The 18,180-nt window shown below is 38.9% G+C and overlaps 1 protein-coding gene across 15 annotated transcripts in view; it reads right to left on the minus strand.

Annotated features, from left to right (window-relative positions):
- PCNT (pericentrin) overlaps positions 1-18,180 on the minus strand; it is an 87,077-nt gene that overhangs the window by 24,286 nt on the left and 44,611 nt on the right. For 7 of the 15 annotated variants that reach the window (XM_071746936.1, XM_071746945.1, XM_071746933.1 and 4 more), the window contains 9 exons: positions 17,155-17,193; positions 13,092-13,321; positions 12,580-12,699; positions 12,070-12,090; positions 9,235-9,462; positions 5,322-5,492; positions 3,842-3,994; positions 2,796-2,966; positions 1,417-2,535 (listed from right to left, as the gene is read on the minus strand). In XM_071746936.1, the coding sequence (XP_071603037.1) occupies positions 1,417-2,535; positions 2,796-2,966; positions 3,842-3,994; positions 5,322-5,492; positions 9,235-9,462; positions 12,070-12,090; positions 12,580-12,699; positions 13,092-13,321; positions 17,155-17,193 (2,252 nt within the window). The remainder of the gene's footprint in view (positions 1-1,416; positions 2,536-2,795; positions 2,967-3,841; positions 3,995-5,321; positions 5,493-9,234; positions 9,463-12,069; positions 12,091-12,579; positions 12,700-13,091; positions 13,322-17,154; positions 17,194-18,180) is intronic. The other 8 variants (XM_071746946.1, XM_071746937.1, XM_071746944.1 and 5 more) reach the window with 5 other exon arrangements.

Consider the following 18,180-nt stretch of genomic DNA (forward strand, 5'->3'; position numbering starts at 1 on the left):
CATCCCATGACACACACAGCAGCCATAAATACCAACATGCTGTACACTAAATTTTGGTAAGGCCACACTTGTTCCTTTTAGCATCCTGTTCCCACAGGGCTACATGACTGATTTATTTTTTCAAGCACCAAACAACAAACTTCTCTCTGCTGATCAGCAGCACTGCAGACCATTTCTGAAACTCTAATTCTGTAAAACCAGACATGCTGGATCAGACCAGGTCTTTCAACCCAACTACCATCTCTTACAGAGGGCCAACAGGGAAACCCAACTTGCATGGACACACAGGTGTCTTCTGATCCTTGCACACAACAAGCTGTTTACCAGCCAGAGGGTTTGGAGTATCTTAAGAGCCACAGAGCCTTTCCAGCATCTTTCCTATAGAGTGAGGGCATGGTCAACTGACCAGGCCAAGGAGGAACTTCCACCTGCAAACTTCAGAGGCCTCTGTATAACATCAGTACTATGCCATGGAGTATGCAGGTCCAACCCTGTCTACCTTGCTACAAAGGTCCTCTTTTAGTCAGCATTTCTAGAGAAGGAGCTTTCTTTACTTCCCGAGGCCTCTTGATGTTACTGTTCTTTTCCTGACCTTACTCATCTTTTTAACAAGCACAGAACCTCTAAGGCTGCTGCTGCAGGGCCACTGCTCCAACAAGTCCCACTGCTTACTTCAGGAGTCAAACATTCTTCCTGCCTTTCATTCTCCAAACCTGTTACTCCATCTGGAGGCCAACATCCAAGTGGAACATCTCAGAACCACTTAATAAAAATACATTCAATCCTCATCCTCAGAGCCTCAGGGATCCAGTGACAGCATCATGTGACTTGCCACCATCATGTGACTAAGGAACCCTAAGGCTAGTGCCCAATCCACTCTAATTCCCCAACTAATGCTTTAAGAGGGGGTCTCTTTTCCCACCTTGCTATTTTTTTTTTTTTTGCCTCCTCAACTTAAAAGTTTTTGGATCCTTGGTTGTGAGGCTTCCTTCTCTATTCCACAATCATCATCCCAAGGAAGTTTTAACAGGACTATGACAATCTTTCTGCACATGAACTCTGCTGGACAGCAGTACTTCACCCTGTCCTTGCAGATCCATACCTCCCCCCAAACATGTTTGCCCAGCTCCTTGCAACCCAAGGTCTGTACACCACCAGCCACATACACAGTCAACATCTTTGACAGTTCTTGGTTCATTTTCCATTCCATTGCTTCATCTAAGAAAATGTAAGACAAAACTGCTCTTCTAGCCTCTTAGATTCTATGTCTAAGGGTCTAAATGATGCACTGCTTAAAAAGATTTTTCAGGTTATTTTAAACCTGCCACCATGCAAATTTAATTTCATCTTCCATACCTCTTTCATTGCATGAGAGTGAATAATTGTTCTCTCTCTCATTTTAGAGAAATCACATACCAGTTTATCAGTAGGGGAAACAGGTACTGCAAATGACTGATCAACATTTGCTTCCAGTTCTTCCAGTTCCTCCATCCCCTTCTTCAGGGCTTCTCCTTTTCTTTCTCTCTGGCAGAGCAGCTTGAGGTGAGTCTCTTCATGATCGCTTTGCTCCTTTGGCTTGCACAACTCTAACTGTGAAATAAGTTCACCTTTTTCCAGTCGTAAGGTTTCAAGCTCTTTCATGTATGCATTGAGTTGATCCTTCAGCTGTGCAGTGCTACCTTGCAGTTCACTAATTTCTGTCTGATAAGCCACCTCTTTCTGATTCAGTGCTTGCACCTGGAAATGGAGTTGAGAAACTTCTAACTGAAGACTGTAGACATCTTGAGACTGACTTGCATCTCTGTTTTCCAACTCTCTTTGAAGCTCTGATGCCTTTTCTGTTAAGTATTGCAACTCAGTTGTGTCAGCTTCCCTTTGACCTGCCATTGTTGTTATTTGCATATCTTTCTCTAGAATATTTGCTTCCCTTTCCCTCACAGTATCTTGAAGTTCCTGAATGCGAGAAGTCATCATCCTTGCTTCAGCATCTCTCTGAGAAAAACGTTTTTGGAAAAGGTTGTGCTCTTCCTGAAGTGCCTTGTACTGTATTCTCAGAGCACTTAGCTCTGCAATGTGCTGCTCTGAAGAATCTTGCAATTTTTGGCATTTTTTCTCCAAAGTTTCCACTTCCAGCCTGAAGTGTGTTTCCTTCTCTTCCAGTTGCTGCTGCAGAGTTGCTCTAGCAGTTGAGACGAGCTCCAGCTCCTCCTGAAATTCTCTAACCTTTGAGAGTAGAAATGCATGTCTTCTATTTGGATCACTATCACTCTGACAATCTCCTAGCCCCTTCCTCAACTCATTCTGAAGGTTTTCCACTGGCTTTTCCAATGCAAGTTGATAGAGATCATCTTGGTTGTCACTAACTTCATGACATACTGGTACAAATTGTGCTAGCTCTTTTTGAAGCTTCTCAATTACTCCATGAAGTTGCTCTACCTCTTCATCTTTATCCTTACGCAGCCTTTCCTGGTCGCCACGAAGGTGCTCAACAAGTGATCTGAGTTCTTCAATTTCAGATTTTTGATCTTCCACAGCCTAAGCAAAAGCACAAGATCTGAATATTACTGTATGTAGGCAGAATTACTATTGTACACAGAATATAAACTATATTTTTCTCCTGAATCATGCAGACATTAAGTCATATTTAACAGGAGATCCATGCTTGAGCTGGTAGCCACTCAGAATACTCCCTACTTTCCTAAGAAAATTATCAAATAAATTTAATTTTCAATAAAATTCTGTATACTTTGCTTTCCTCAAAAATCAAGCTTTGTACATATAGTAAGTACTCTTACTTTGTTCTCCAGAGTATTCTCTAGCTCAAGCTCAAGCCTCTTCAGCTGCTCATTCAAGTGATCAATTTCTTGATTTTTTTCTTTAAGTAGTGCTTGTGGGAATGACAAAGCTGAGGAATCACGAGTGTCCAGGTCCTCATTTTGCTTCTCATGAAGTTTTGTTAGATCCTCCTGATGAGGAAAAACAGCTATCTCATTAGAAAGAACTGACTTTCTCTCCCAGCAGAAAACAACCAAGGCCTTTATTGAAACACATTTCTCTCCTTACTGTAATGTTAAAAAACTCCAAAACACAACCACAGCTATTTTGTTTAGATTTGTACCACTGGATTAGGTTGTCACATTTCACAGCTTTCAAGCTAAGAGAAATACTCTTGTTGCCAGATTGACAATCAATCCACGTTTTAACTTAGAATCACAGGATTGCTTTGGTTGGAAAAGACAACCATCAAGTTGTCTTTTAGACAACTTAAGATCATCAAGTCCAACCATCAACCCAGCACTACCAAATCCACCACCAAACCACATCCCTCAGCACCACATCTACTTGGCTTTTTAATCCCTTCAGTGATAATGACTCCACCACATCTCAGGCCTGTGCCAGGGCCTGACAACCCTTTCAGGGAAGAAATTGTTCCTAATACCCAATCTAAACCTCCCCTGGTACAACTTGAGGCCATTTCCTCTAGTCCTACAGCTTGTTCCTTCACAACATTTGTAACACGGTAGAAGTCAGGAATGCACACAAAACTGCCAACAGTGTTCACTAAATGGCAACACTGTAATTTATAATCTGTATGGGCTAGAAAAATCTAAGCTTTTTATTTAAATCAAAGCAGTGTAGAAGATAATGCCGTAAGCATGAATCTGGAGTATCAGGAAGGTTTTGTTCTTTGCCTTGTAGCATTAGCCTTGTACCAGCTATGCGATATTCAGCTTGGCAAAAGAAACACAGTAAGTGTCTCTTTATAACATCCCAAGATGAAGGCAACAATACTAAAGAAAGGAGGTCTCCAAAGGTGCACACTAAAGCCAAAGAAACCTACCTTCAAGTGTGCATTCTCTAACTGAAGCTGGCTGATGGTGGAAGTGCTAAGGTTTTTTTGCATCTCTAACTGCAAGTTCAGCTGCAGTATCTCCTCACTTTTACTGATCAAATTATCTTTATATTGTTCTAGTTGGTCTAATAAGCTTGCAATCTAAAAAGAAGAAAACACATACTTGTTTCAATTAAGTCCTCTTATTTAAGCAGAAAAGAGAAAAATTCATTCATCTTTTTTACTGAGAGCAAGTAACTTCAGCAAATTCCATGATTTAAACTCTCTAATCAATTTGCATTGATGAAATACTTGACATACAAAAAAGGTGTTCAAATTCCTCAGCTGTGAAACCAAAGTACTGCAAAGGTTTTTTCCATTTTCTTTTTAAAAGAATAATAATCTAACCGCTCACAAAGAGAGTTTAATTTATGTTCTGAACAATCAAGGCTTGACCACAGTTTTATGTAATAATAGGAGACACGTTTGCATTTGATGTCAAATGTATTTGTGAGCAGTTAACAATCACAACTCCTCATTCTCATAGAAAACAGAACTTAGCAGTGATTAGTCCATTAACACAACAATCAAAAAAGCTCTGAGCATTGGACCTTCAGCCTAAAAGTGTCAATAACTACACATTTCTCTGCTTGCAGCTGTTTGAAAGCTGGAGAGCAAAGAGCTATTTGGAAACATGGTGATCTTGTCACTTGCATCTTTTATAACTGTTTGCCTTAATGGATAGCAAAGTACAAGGGCATTGACAATGAGACAGTCTCAGTGCCTCTTGAAGACAGGTTTCATGAGAACTGGAACTTCCATTCGGAAAAAAAAAAATTCTCTTACTGCTCTTGAAACAATGGTGCACAATTGAATCACCCACCTTTTTCTTTGCACCTCCTAAACTGGACTGTATATATATTACAGATAGTTTAATAATTATGTAATATTACATAAACATACAGGGTTGTGTGTGTAAGCATGTGTGCATGTAAATCTAATAAAAGATTCAATAATGTGACCCATTACACTGCATTTCAACTTAACTAGGCACAAGTACTCATTGGTAATGTTCTCCAGCTCACAAAACAGAGGTGGTCAGACAACACCACTACAGATAAATTGTTGCTCTTGTTCTTAAGGAATTATTGCTCAAGGTTGAACAACAATACAAGTACCTTCCACTCCAACTTCGGAAGGAAAGGAAAATCAGTTTACAACAGATGCTCATCAGTCTCAAAGTTAATATGAATCACCACAAGACAGTTTCCAGTGAGAGGGGAAATGGATGAACAAGGGGTGACAAAAGAGAACCAAGCAAAGGAAAGGAAGATTAGTTAACATCAAAGCATAGAGAACACTGAATAAGAAGACACATTTACTGTAACGTTAGTCACTGGGTTTCTAAATGGCTTAAGTTCCCAGCTACAGGTCAGCACAAAATTTTTCTGCAGTTCTTCAGTTTTCAGGACTCTCCCCAAATTCTTACCTCTCTCTCTCTGGTCTGAAGTGCTTCCTGCTCTGCTTGTAGCTGCTCCTTCAGCCCTGGGGTAGAACTGACATCAGGTGCTACCTTGTGCCTGGCTTCATCCAATTTAGACTGCAGGGCAGAGATCTGAAGCAGGTTATTGTACTGCTGCTGTTGTAACGCGTCCTTATCCTGCAAAACATTTTTTTTTCTTGTTAGAATTAATTGTCAATATACCTACCCACCCAACAGAACAATCCTGACAGAATACTTTACCATGTCTGACAAACTCCAGTGTAAGTACCTGATCCCAATGGCCTATATACAGAACTAGGAATGCAAAACAACTTAATGGTTTTAGCTCACTTAAGTTTTAACCCCTTAATTTTTTCTAACCCAAGTTTTAACAACTTCTGACAATTAAGCATTCAGTGACATATTATACTTTCTCAATTACACAATGTAAAACCAAACACCTCATTCTTGCAGCCATTTCCACATTTATTATGACACCATACATTCGCCAAACTAAATGTAGGAGAAGGAAAGTGAAAGATGGAGAATTTTGGGTGGATCAAAAACCTACTACAAAAACCATCACACCACGTCAGAATGTGAAGCACCAACAAGTTTGTCAGATCTGTGGTCTGTCAGGCTACCCTACTTCAATTTATTTATTTTAAAAGCCTCTCTTTTGGTCCTTTTTTCTCTTATAGTCCTTCTGAGGAGCTGGGTCAGTCCAAGGAGGAAAGCTTCACTTGGGAAGTTGTCCAGACAGCAAGAATATAGATATCTATCTATTAGAATAAAGGAAAACTGGCCAAGAAAACTGCTGTTCAACACTTATTCTGCACAGAGCTCAATAAACATAGCTATAGATGAAGGGTTATTTTAGACTCATCATATGATTTGCCAAAAATTTTTACTATCTTTACCCTACAGAGTACATGAATAGCATCTTCTCAACTTAAAGTGAAAGGGGCATCAATTAATAAAATAAAATTTAAAAAAATCAATGACAACATTAACACTGTATCACAGTATCAAAACAGCATGCCCAAGAACAGGCATTTAAAGAAGCTGCCCAAACCTTCAGGTCCATACTACTAAACAGACCATCTGAATGCCAACCACTAGCTCCAGGAAACTGGCTTTCTGGCCCATTCCGAGGGTAGTCACCTGCACTTTTTTTTTTTTTTTAAGGAAAAAAAAGCTATCACAGAAATATTTTTGTTCTAAAGAGAAAAATGAAAACTCTTCCTATCATTATGGGGGACCTATGACACTAACCAGCCCTTCAGGTATCCTGTAGCCATACATGAAAGACCTCACATAACAATGAAACCCAAGCAACAACAGAGCCTGATTTTTAGATGATATAAACCAAAACAAGACATAATCCATACCATTTTAAAGCTCATCTTGATCACTGGCAAAAAACCTCCAATCACAAATCCAGATTCTTGAAGAACTGCTCTGCCTTACCTCAGATGTTTCAGCATTTACTGGACAGCAGAGCTGCAACTCTGCCATGGCTCTCAGTGTCAGCAGGGCTCAACACACAAGAGTTAAGTTTTTCCTTGCAGTCTCCAGTTGCTAAGTCCTGAGGTTGCTACAGTGACCCAGCAAAAACAAGCAGCAACCCAGGCAAAAAACAGAGCTTTATGTAATGCAACTTCATTGTAAAACCTTCTTCTGGATGTCCAACCAGATACAGTCTAGTGGCCTGAAACTCAGACCTGCCTTGTAGCATGGTTCAAGAGCATATCTATTTTCTTTCCTACTCAAAAGGTTCCAATATACAATTATTTTGAGACCATTTGTTCTTACTCATCCTTTTTCTATATTCCAAGCACACTAAAACAGTGCTTATGGACATGCTGTAATTGTGGACTTGGCAGCATTAGGTTTATAGTTGGACTCAATGATCTTAAAGGTCTTTTCCAACTGAAATGATTTTGTGGTATCTTCTTTCACAAGTGAGAAAATCTGTAGGACAGCAGACTCCCTAAATAAGGCCCATTTCCACAGCCTCAAGCCAAAGTGTCAACATTAAATACCAACAACCTGAACAGCTGAAAGGACTTGGACCAGAAGAACACAAAGATCTGTCCCATGCACCATGGCAGGACAACTGTACCTGCTAGCTGTGAGTCAGTATTCTTCACAAAAGGATGCCATTTTCTTCTCAGAATTACTCTTCCCTAACCTCTTTTTTATTAGCTCCTTCAGCTGCAATACCTACCTTTTTCATATGTTGGCATTTGGGGAACAATAAAAATACCTGATTGCCATTAGCATCAAGCATATTTTTACTGAGGAATTTCACAGTATGTGATCATTCTTAGAGCTCCATTGGCACTTATTTATCGAACAAAACTGCTTCAAGACAAGTTGTTACAATGCCTACAGTTAGCATAACCTTGTTCAAAACTAATGAATCAGTCTCTTCGAGGAAAAAAAAAAGCAGTCCAAATTTATCTTATTGAATTTGGCTTATTTAGGATTTTAAAGAGAGGTCAATTTCCTGGGACATTCAGAGGGCTAAATGAATATTCTGAATTTGCATGGATAAAGAAAGGCTGTTTAACAGAAAGCAAATATTTCAGAGAAAAGAGCAACTTGCCAACAGCAGTATCATGAACTCAAATCATTCCATGACAAACCAGACAGAAAGATAATGGGCTTCAGTATGTTTGGATAAAATCCCAGATGAGCTTATGCTGGGACAGCCCTCTAGAGCTCTCAGGTCCAATCTCATACTCAAAGCAGAACCAACTTGGCTCTGCTCAGGACCTTGACCAGCAGAATTCTGAGCACCTCCAAGTAAGAGACACCACTGCCACTCTGAGCTCCTTTTTCAACATTCATCTGCCCCCTATACGATCATTTCCCCCTACTATTTAATTGGAGTTTCCTTTGTTGCAGTTTATGCTTGCATCTTCTCATCCTTTCACCAGGCACCTTCAAGTCTGACTCCATTTGCTCTATAACCTCATATTACGTGGTTTTAAGCTACAATAAAATCCCCACAAAGTTAAAGAAGCCCTGTTCTCTTAGCTTTCCCTTAAAAATTCTTAGCTGTAGCCCTCTCACCACCTCAGAGGTCCTTTGATAGGTTTGCTCCTCTATCCCAATGCCCTTCCCTCTACAAGGGAGACTGAAATGTAACAGTTCTCCAGATGCAATCTTGCAAGTACCAAATAGATAGGAATAACGGCACCTAATAAACTAAGACTGACTGGTCTACATCACACTAGCTAAAGCTAAAACAAAAAATATTTTGTACAGTGTTTTTAAAATTAAAAATAATAGCAGCAAATATTTACAGAATTAGCAATTAAAGTAGTACATTTCATTTAAATAATACCATTAAAATCTTCAAGTTTGACAGACACATCAACAATAATTACCCAAGGACATGTTATTTAAGAAGGTGGAAAAAGTAAATAAGAAGTTTGGTAAAAGACAAATACTTTACTAAATGGCATGTAATCCTTAGCTCTAAGCTGTGATTTGATCTGTAGCAGTAACAAAGCAATAAAAATTTTGTATTATGGCACACAGATCTGGCTCTGAAGACACTCAGCAGGAGCAAAGTACCTATTTGGACAACAGGATTTGAAACTTGCTTATTAAGGATCCACAGTGTTTAACAATCAGTGACACTATCTTCTCAGAAACTTCCAGAGGAGCAAAAGAGCAGCTGATTCATGCAAACATGATCCAAGTAGTCACAATAATAAGGCTTATGATTCATAGAGTGTGTTAAAAACTCTGCAATATTCTGCTGCTATTAATGCAACAGTTTAACTCACCACTAGGTGCACCAGGGACAGTCTCAACCAACACCATAGCACAGTCACTTACATCCCCCATAAGGACACTGTCTGCATAATGAGACCTATATTTAAGTAAGTATAAAAAAAATTACTTGTTTTAGTTCTGTTTCCACTTTCTTCATTTTTTGTACTTGTTGTTCCAAGCAGTGTACAGTTTTAGAGACTTCAGCACTGTTCTGCTCCAGTTCTCGGACCTGTGCCACCAGCTTTTCTATCTCTTGATCACGAGCTGTAATTTCTTGCTGTTTTTGCTCCTTTTCTAACAACAGCTTATTGTAACCATCCATCTTCTCTTTTATTTCTGCTTGCAAAGTTTCCACCTATACAGAAATCACATCATACAGATATTCAGGCAATACAACTGAATTCCAGTTAGGAGCAAGAGTAATTTCATGGCAAAGAAGGTGGTACTACAGACTAAACTATGCTAAAATCCCAGATGAAAGTAAAATCAGAAGTGGACAGAAAGGATGAAAAAGTAACTTTCTGCAATCTTGTTTTCCAAATGCATCAGCTCTTAATTTGATTACTCTCTCAATATTTGCAGCATTCTAGCAAAGTGCTGGATGAAGGCATATTCTCACAAGCCAGAGGTAATAAAAAAGTGGCCTTGTGGTGTGGGGTTATTTTGATTGTTTTTAAGACTTAAAAAAAAAAAGATTTACATCAATTATTACTAATAGCATTGGATGTATTTCTGTAACCACAGAATCCTCTTCCATTAATTAAAGGGGATCCAGTTTAAAGGAAGATGCCAAGCATGGAAAGATAAATATCCATCATAATGTACTCAACACCTGCAAAGCAGATTTACAGTAGCCAACACAGAACAGGTCCTTTTCCCAAAAATTGCTTAGATACAAAGAGCATAACAATTTGGCATTTGAGCTCACTGAGATCCAATCATGCACAGAACTGCAGGAAAACTGTCACTCATTCATCCCAGTAATTAAGGTGAAGGCAAGGCTAGGAGCTCGTGGGTAGCAAAGGCAGGAGAGAACCCAGTGTGACAGAGTACATTGGAAGGGATAAAGTCATTGAGCACACTGAAAGCAAGCTCAGATAGAAAAGCAACAGGAAACCTTCTAAAGGAGAAATAATTCGGTATTGAGTAGCAAATAAGACAACATTTAAAAAAAATAAATATTGTTCAGTAATAAGTGTCTGAATTGACACTTATGCTGATTCCAATTCAATATTAGAAACATTCTTGGTACTAATATAGAACAGATACATACAGATATTACTAAAGCAGAAAAAGACCTTCTAGCAAAATGCAGAAGAATAGTTAATTTAGACAAATTAGTAAGTATGGAGAGTATCAGACTATTTAAGGATACCAGAAGTGTTTAACATTACATTTTCAACTGCTTACAGGCATAAATACATTATCTTATTTATGTATACATCTTATTCCCTTCCCATCTCATCAGCAATTAATCAAGTATGAAGCATAACAGCGGCTTTTAGAGTAAAGCTTTTCAGTATAAAAAAAATTTTCAGGAGGCTAGAACTTTCTAATGCTACAAAATTTTGGCAGCAGAATCCCAGAATTTGAGACACATTCCACACAAAAAACGTGGGTTTTAATACTGCATTTTATAGGAAGCTTAGTGTGCAGGTGTGCTCCAGAACTGCAGCAACTTTCACCCTCATGGTATACTCCTGTAGCTTCCAGTACCATCCAGGACTCTTTTTGCAAAATAATCCTACTCATATATACTTTGAGCCTAGATGGGAGCAGAGAGAACAACCATGAATTTGTTGCAACTCCTACATGCAGGGATTAGAAGTTGACTTGATTGGATTTGTTAAGCAATTACAGCTGCATTAAACAACTATAAATCCTGACATCTACTTGGGCACAAGTTGTGTGCATACCTCACTATATCCACAAATCTCATGTGCTGAGTGACCTTGCTTCTGTGCTTTTCTCCAATTAAAATCTAATCCTTTCCAAGAGAGGTTGCAAAATTACAACAGATGGTCTTAATTTTTTTGACTCTTCATTTCTATTAAGCAACAAGGGACACCAGTAATTAACTGTCATTCACCTAACACCCTGGATAGAAATCAAGTTGTGGCCTTTCACATATCTTGAGTAACCTGATGTATGTATTTCTTTATGATTCTGTATTCCCAGGAATAATGGAAAGGCTGTCACAGAGATACAAACAGCTCTTCAGCAAGTTCAAAACAAAAACATTGCCCTTCTTTTTCTGCTCTTCAGCACAGTGTAAATAGCACATAGGCTGTGTATGTAATGTATGGAGAATACCTCAGTGCCAGGGAATCCCATTCATGCAATTAAGAAGCAGAGACTTAAGCAGAATGATACTACTCTACTTCTTAAGAAGCCTAATGAAGTCCTGTCAGAGGTTACAGAAGGCAACTGGCAATCAGGTGCCTGCCAGCATGGAAAATTCATTTTAACAAAGCTTCAGTTGTTCCTACAATGCTTGCTTCTCTAGTACTGAAGTACAGCATTTCATAACCTGTACCTAAATGATTAGATGGAAATGAAATTAAGTATACACATTTTAAGAGCAGTGCCAGAGGCAAAACCTGAAGGCTAGGTAAGGCACAGCTTATCACTGTAATCCTATGACCCTTGTTTCACACTCCAAACTCTTCTTACACTTCTCCTTTCAAACCAAAAAGCTCTTATACAATAATTGCCTGTAATGCATCTGAGCAAGAAGCCAGGAGACTGATACACTTGTGTACAGGAAATTAAGTTGAAAGCAGTTCCTCACTCCCTGCAAGAATTCTGCCACCCTAAAACATGTGTCCTTCTATCTCCAAGTCAAGCTGAAAGAGACTTGACATATCAAGAACAGGAAAAAATCCAAGAAAGATCTAATGGACAGAAGGAATTGAGAGGACAAGGAAAGAGGTTAAAGAGATATTCATGCCGTTTTCCATACCTGTAGAATCAATTCATAGTTCTGTATAATATTCATTTATATATGGGGAAACAAACAAAAACAAAAAAGCAAAAGTTAATCTTTGAAAATAAGCATCAAACAAATGAAAATTTGTAAAAAAGACTGATTGACAAACTTAAATGGGACAAAGCATGCAGGCAAAGAACATATCTTATTACAGCTAATATAGCTGGAAGAAACAAACACATTAGGACCCTGTAGAGCACAGTGTGGATTCTTGTCCTTCTCAGTAATTTAAAACAGCGTCACAGGCTGTGAAACTACTGTAATACACATACAACATTTATTTCTATTTACAGAAGAAACAACCTGAGTACACTCTCCCTACCTAAATGTGGTAAAGTAAGCTGAGGGCAAATGTGCTCCCTGGGTGACAGCAGAGGAGAAAAAAAAAAAAGTCTCAAGAGCCAGTCCCCTAAGATGATATAGGTTTTGGTATTTAATTGTAGTAGACAAACTCCTCTGGCCACTAAGTGTGCTTTTACTCACCCTGTATTCTCTGGTCTCTCCAGAAGTCTGTGATTTTGCTGAAAGTTTTAGCTGATCTTCCAGTTTCTGAATTTCCTGCTGAAAATCATCACGTTCATGTTCTCTTTCTATAGCTTGTTCCTGTAAATCCAGTCAGAGACAATTAAAGTCTTTTTTAGGAAAAATCTTAATTTTATTAATATACTGAGTTCAAGAATGGTGTCTGCTTTTTATACTATGCTGACTTAAAAATAATTAACACCTTTTAGTAGTTCTCAAAGCATAGCCACAAGTACAAGACAGGAAAACTTTTTACTCCAATATACATAAAAGAACAATTATCAACTAAGAAAAAATAATCTTGTAATACTACAGAGAGGGAATTTTATAACTACCTTCTTTTATCAGAAAGAACGGAAAAAAGGCTACTCTTATGCTCAATTAGAAAATCAAGGGCTTGATTTCAAACAAAACAGAAAATCTCATTTTAGGAACCTCCAAAACCATGGATCTGTGGTACCAAGCTTGCTTACATCCATGAATTGCCGCTGGTTTTTAAGCTGTTTCTCAAGAACTTGAATTTGCTGTTTTAATTCAGCAACTTCCAATAGCTGTGTAGCCAGATCTTGATTACTGTGCAGCTGTTCTTCCAGTTCCACCTCCAAAACTTTCATTTGAGAGCGTAAGTTGGAATGGTCCTTTTCTGCCTGACACTGAAGCTCTAGTTTCTCCTTTGCTAAAAATTCTACTTCCTTGAGTAGACCTGAACAAGAACACAAAAATTGTAACAATTATAACACTGACAAAAGTTAGTCCAAAGTACAAAAATCAATTTGATTTTAAAATGGGGTTAAATTGAGGCACTTTGGGCAACACCAAAAGCAAAGAAACATTGCCCGAGATGGCAAGAGACACAAAAGGAAGCTGATATTTGGCTGCCCATTGCATCTCTGAAAGCCATCTCTGGTGAGACTCCTGTACAACACACTAACACAGTACATGGGTTGTCAATCCCAAAGTGAATCTTGGCACCCATTCTGGGCACACAAAGTTTTCATCTTTACTCCTGGAGACCTCAATTCCAGAGCACTCCACCCCATCTAACCAGGAGTCCTTCAAATCACCTCCCTTGGTCCTTGCCCTCTCAGCTTGTTTCACATTCCTCTTGTCCCAGAGGTTCTTTCCAAACCATGCCAGATCCTCAATCCTCCAAATTCACTCCACTCTAAGTGTGCTATTCACTCCATTCTAGATGTGCTCCACCCCTAAACTTAAGCCCCACACTCCACTGTGGGGCTTCTCATATGCATCCTTCCAACCACCCCATCCTTCACTGCTCTGTCCTAAAACCTTGCCACCCTTGCCATCCCAAATTTCCATCCTACTTCAAATCTCTTCCCACTAAAGCCATTCAGCATAGATTTCTCAATTCCCCCAAACTGCCATGCCAAGAGCCCTCTTACACCTCCAACATCCAGTCATGCTTACAAAAAAAAAAAAAAAGAGTCCAATTCTGAGGTGACAAAGGAAAGAAACACTCAAGGGAAGGACAGCACATATTTGCTCTATACAGACTGAAAAAAAAAAATACCACAACTATGAAAATGCACATAGCTGAAGTTTATGTAAGTTAAAGAGCTGATTTATACCCACAAACTGCATTTCCCATCAGCTGGATACACTGAATACACCTTTTAGAAGACCCAAGCCAAGACTTTACTGTGAATGCACCTAGAGCAAAGCTATTTTAATGTGAATTTAGCTAAAAATAACTTGAACACAAAAACAAAGGCTGGACAAAGAGAAACAAGTAAAGTAGATTCTGGTTTGGGACAGAAATATGGACAACATGAGTTCAAGGTCCACAGCAACCCTGTTATTCCCTGGTCTCTTACTCTAGCAATTATACTTTCTCTCCTTAAAGAAAATATTAAAACATGCAAGATAAAGCATATAGGTTAATTGAGCAAAAGAAAACTAAGCAGATGTGGAATTGTACTGGATTACTTAAGTTTGTCAGTTTTGCAAAGCACCCATGGTAGCTTTTGAAAGAAATAGAAATAGGCAAAAAGATGCTTAGCAGTCACTTGAATTCTTTGAGATGCACACCTTAAGTGTACATTGCCCATGTGAGAGTGTGACACACATCAGCTGAAGAAAAAACTTGACTGACAAAAGCAAAAAGAGCTGAATGATGCTTTAAGATCCCTTCCAATCCAAACCAGTCTGGGATTTTATGATAAAAAGGACTCAAGAATTGTTAGAGATATACTCACAGCCTATGTATCTAAGAAAGCTCTACTCCTGGTAAGTCCTTTCTGCCTTTGACTGATAATCCACCAGTACATTCCAGTGGCATTTCCCTCTGAGCAGCAGTTTTGCAGACTCACAATTACCTGGTGGGTACCTCATACACCTACACAGTAACAAAACCAGCACCATTGCTGTGCCACACTCCTGACTTTTTCCAGCACACTGCTAAATAATCACTCAAACTGAGCTTCAAGTTTCCTAATCAAAGCTTGTGGAGTTGTAGATGAGACCCAAGCCCTGGCAGAACACAAGCAGGTAAATGAAGACTCTTCTCCAGAGTAATTTCTCTCACAACCCATGTGGAGCTGTAACAGCCATGAGATGCAGAGATAAGCTATCCAAAGCTGAAACACAGCACAGAAGAAAGCTGCAGTCCTTTAGGAGTCTGGATCCCAGCTATAGCTGCACCACAGAGGAAATCTTTTACCAAGTGCTGTGTGCTGCTAGGCAGGAAATCAGAATAAAATAGGACTCTACTGTACTTGCTTACACACTGTGTCCAGAGGAGGGCAGGGTATACTGTGTATGTGAGGACAAGCACAGTAGGTTTTCCTTCTATATCCTAAGAAACATGGTCATAATTGAGCTGACTCCTTATCTTTATAAGGAACACTATTGTTTTCTAAACAACAAGATATTCATTGGATAAAACAGATAAACAATCATGGTATCCTCCTCAGACAGAAATGCAAGTTAATGAGGAAAAAAGCAATTACACTAGCAGATTCTACATGGACTTGAGAATATTTCATAGAAAGCAGGTATCAAATTTTGACAATCTGAGTAAATGTAGTCTCTTTCAGCAATCTGTTGATTTGAAATTTTTTTTTAAGCACACATTCCCCAAGTGCATAAGTACATTTTCAAGCAACACAAATAGATCACCAGATCACACACTGGATCACATGGACAAACCTATTTTATTAATGCTAGCTCAGATCATGCAATACCACTTTAGTAATGCCCTGGCACACTCCTCCCTGCTGCCAAGACCATCATTAGCAAATGCCAAGCTTCATTCTAAGTGAATTAGTGAAACCATTCTACTCACATTAGTACTCCACATCAAAAAAGAGACATCAGCTTTGCAAGGAATAAGCCATGTCAATCAATTCCAAACAATGCTTTTATTTACTGTATTTTCCACACACTACAAACAATTCCAAACCAGAGGAACAGTACTGCAGATGGCTGGAGTGGGGGAAAGAGGATGATTTGGGGGGGGGGAGGCGGCTCAGCAACTGTTCAAGTTCTAATGAGCTGCTGGCAAGAGCTGGACTGCAGCTACCATGTGGACACCAGTCCCCAAACACTCCCAAACAGCTCAGTTCAACATTCCCTCTCATTGAGCAGGCAGTAGCAAATTTCAGGAGTGAGGTGGCTACCAAATACACATTAAATAAAAATAGTATTTCAGGGATATGTGAATGGTGAGAAGGAATAACAATACAGTAATGGGCCCAGTGCAGTTTTTTAACTCTTAACTGGAATTTATCTAGACAATTCTTTCATTCACTTGAGAGTCCTGGTTTACCCAGCTCACAGAACAATCATGGGAACTATTAATTCATCAGATCTGGATGTTTGCTCCTTAGGAGATAACTAGGCACACTTTAGTTTGGGAAGGGGAAAAAAAGCCTCTTTCAATTTGGCATCTACAAATGTTACCCCAGTATTAGACTTCCAAAGTCACTGTAAAATTCTACAGAACCTTCTTGCTGGTTTTTGGTTTCACCTTTCCTCCCATAACCAGCCTCTCATCATTTTGCACTCCATTTCTGTTCTACCTAGCCATTCAATAGCATTTCTCTAGTCTCCCTTAAACTTCCTTCAGCTTTGGCTGTATTTTTTTAGCACTCCATTTTACATCACCACAAATCCATTTTTTCCCCCTAAAGAGGAAAAAGGGACTAATTTAATCATTTTAAGAGCCCACTGTGTATCATTAGATGCTTATAGCAAGCTTACAATGGACTCCAGCCTCTCAAAAAAACCAAAAAAAACCCAAAGCCCATGAACACAAAGAAAGGCACAATACATTTTAAGCCTAAAAGCAGAAAAATATTTTTCTTTTAAATACTGATCAGTTAATTGAATAGTCTCAGTTGCTTTCTGATGCATCACAAAAGTTAATTATTTTTACCAAGAAATTTATAACCCGAGTAATTTATTTGGCCTATTTATGAAGTACTATTCCTCTTTGTCAAAAATAAAATCAATTAAATTCAGTCACTCAGTGTTACAGCAACACAAACCAGAAAAAAATCCTTCATTGTTACAAACCTGAACCATCTTTTTGTGCTACATTTGCAGCAGGTGTTCCTAGAAATTGAAATACACAGACACATACAAGACAAGAATAGGATATTACAATCCATTCCATCTTCTCAAGCACTAAAAACTTGTATTAATACAGATAGTGTAGATTTGGCAAAAATGCATTTCATCTTTACTAAGACACAATTCTCCTAATGACACACATTGATGCACGTCTGTAATTGGACAGGAGCTTCTAGAGAAATAGTTTCACACCATAACTATACAAGTTTGCCATAACAATCTTGGCTACTGTCTTATGCATTTTCCAAGACAATCAATGTTCTCTTCTGGCAAATTTCCCCAGATGGAGATGGAGTAATTAGTGCCTCAAACATCTTAGTTCCTGATTGAGATTCAAAGCAGGATTCAGTCCAGCAGAACTCACTGACACAGACTCAGACTGTAACCTGTCTTGCACACCCATGACACACATACTTGCATTCAACAATCTGATGGACTTATTTTGCATTTCCTGCAGGATACACTACACAAGGTCCTAATCACTGTTGTAAAGCAAGCACAACATGCATTTAGTGCCTTTCCCCTGAGGAAGAGAGGTCTGCCCCCACCTCTTCCTCTGCTTACTGGGGCAAACAATCATAGACTCTAAGCTAGGACAACCTGTATAAGATCATTATTCAAGTTCCCTGTGATGTAACAGAATGATATTAAGATGTCATCATAGGAGAGGTTCAGAGACAGATAAAACGTTTAACACTAACACAAGTACTACACACCTTAATACATCAACAGGACAAGGGGTGATGGTTTTCAACTAAAAAAGGATAGATTCAGACAATGCAAGGAAGAATTTTTTTTATAACAGTAGTGAAACACTGGTTCAGGTTGCCCAGAGAGGCTGTAGTTGCCCAATCCCTGGAAACATTCAAGGACAGGTTGGACAGGGCTTAGAGCAACCTAATCCCGCTGGAAGGAATGTCCTACAAGGAGCAGCTAAGAATTTGCATTTGCCTAGTTTGGAGAAAAGGA

The sequence above is a fragment of the Heliangelus exortis genome, chromosome 6, assembly GCF_036169615.1.
Source record: "Heliangelus exortis chromosome 6, bHelExo1.hap1, whole genome shotgun sequence".
Classification (NCBI taxonomy): Eukaryota; Metazoa; Chordata; class Aves; order Apodiformes; family Trochilidae; genus Heliangelus; species Heliangelus exortis.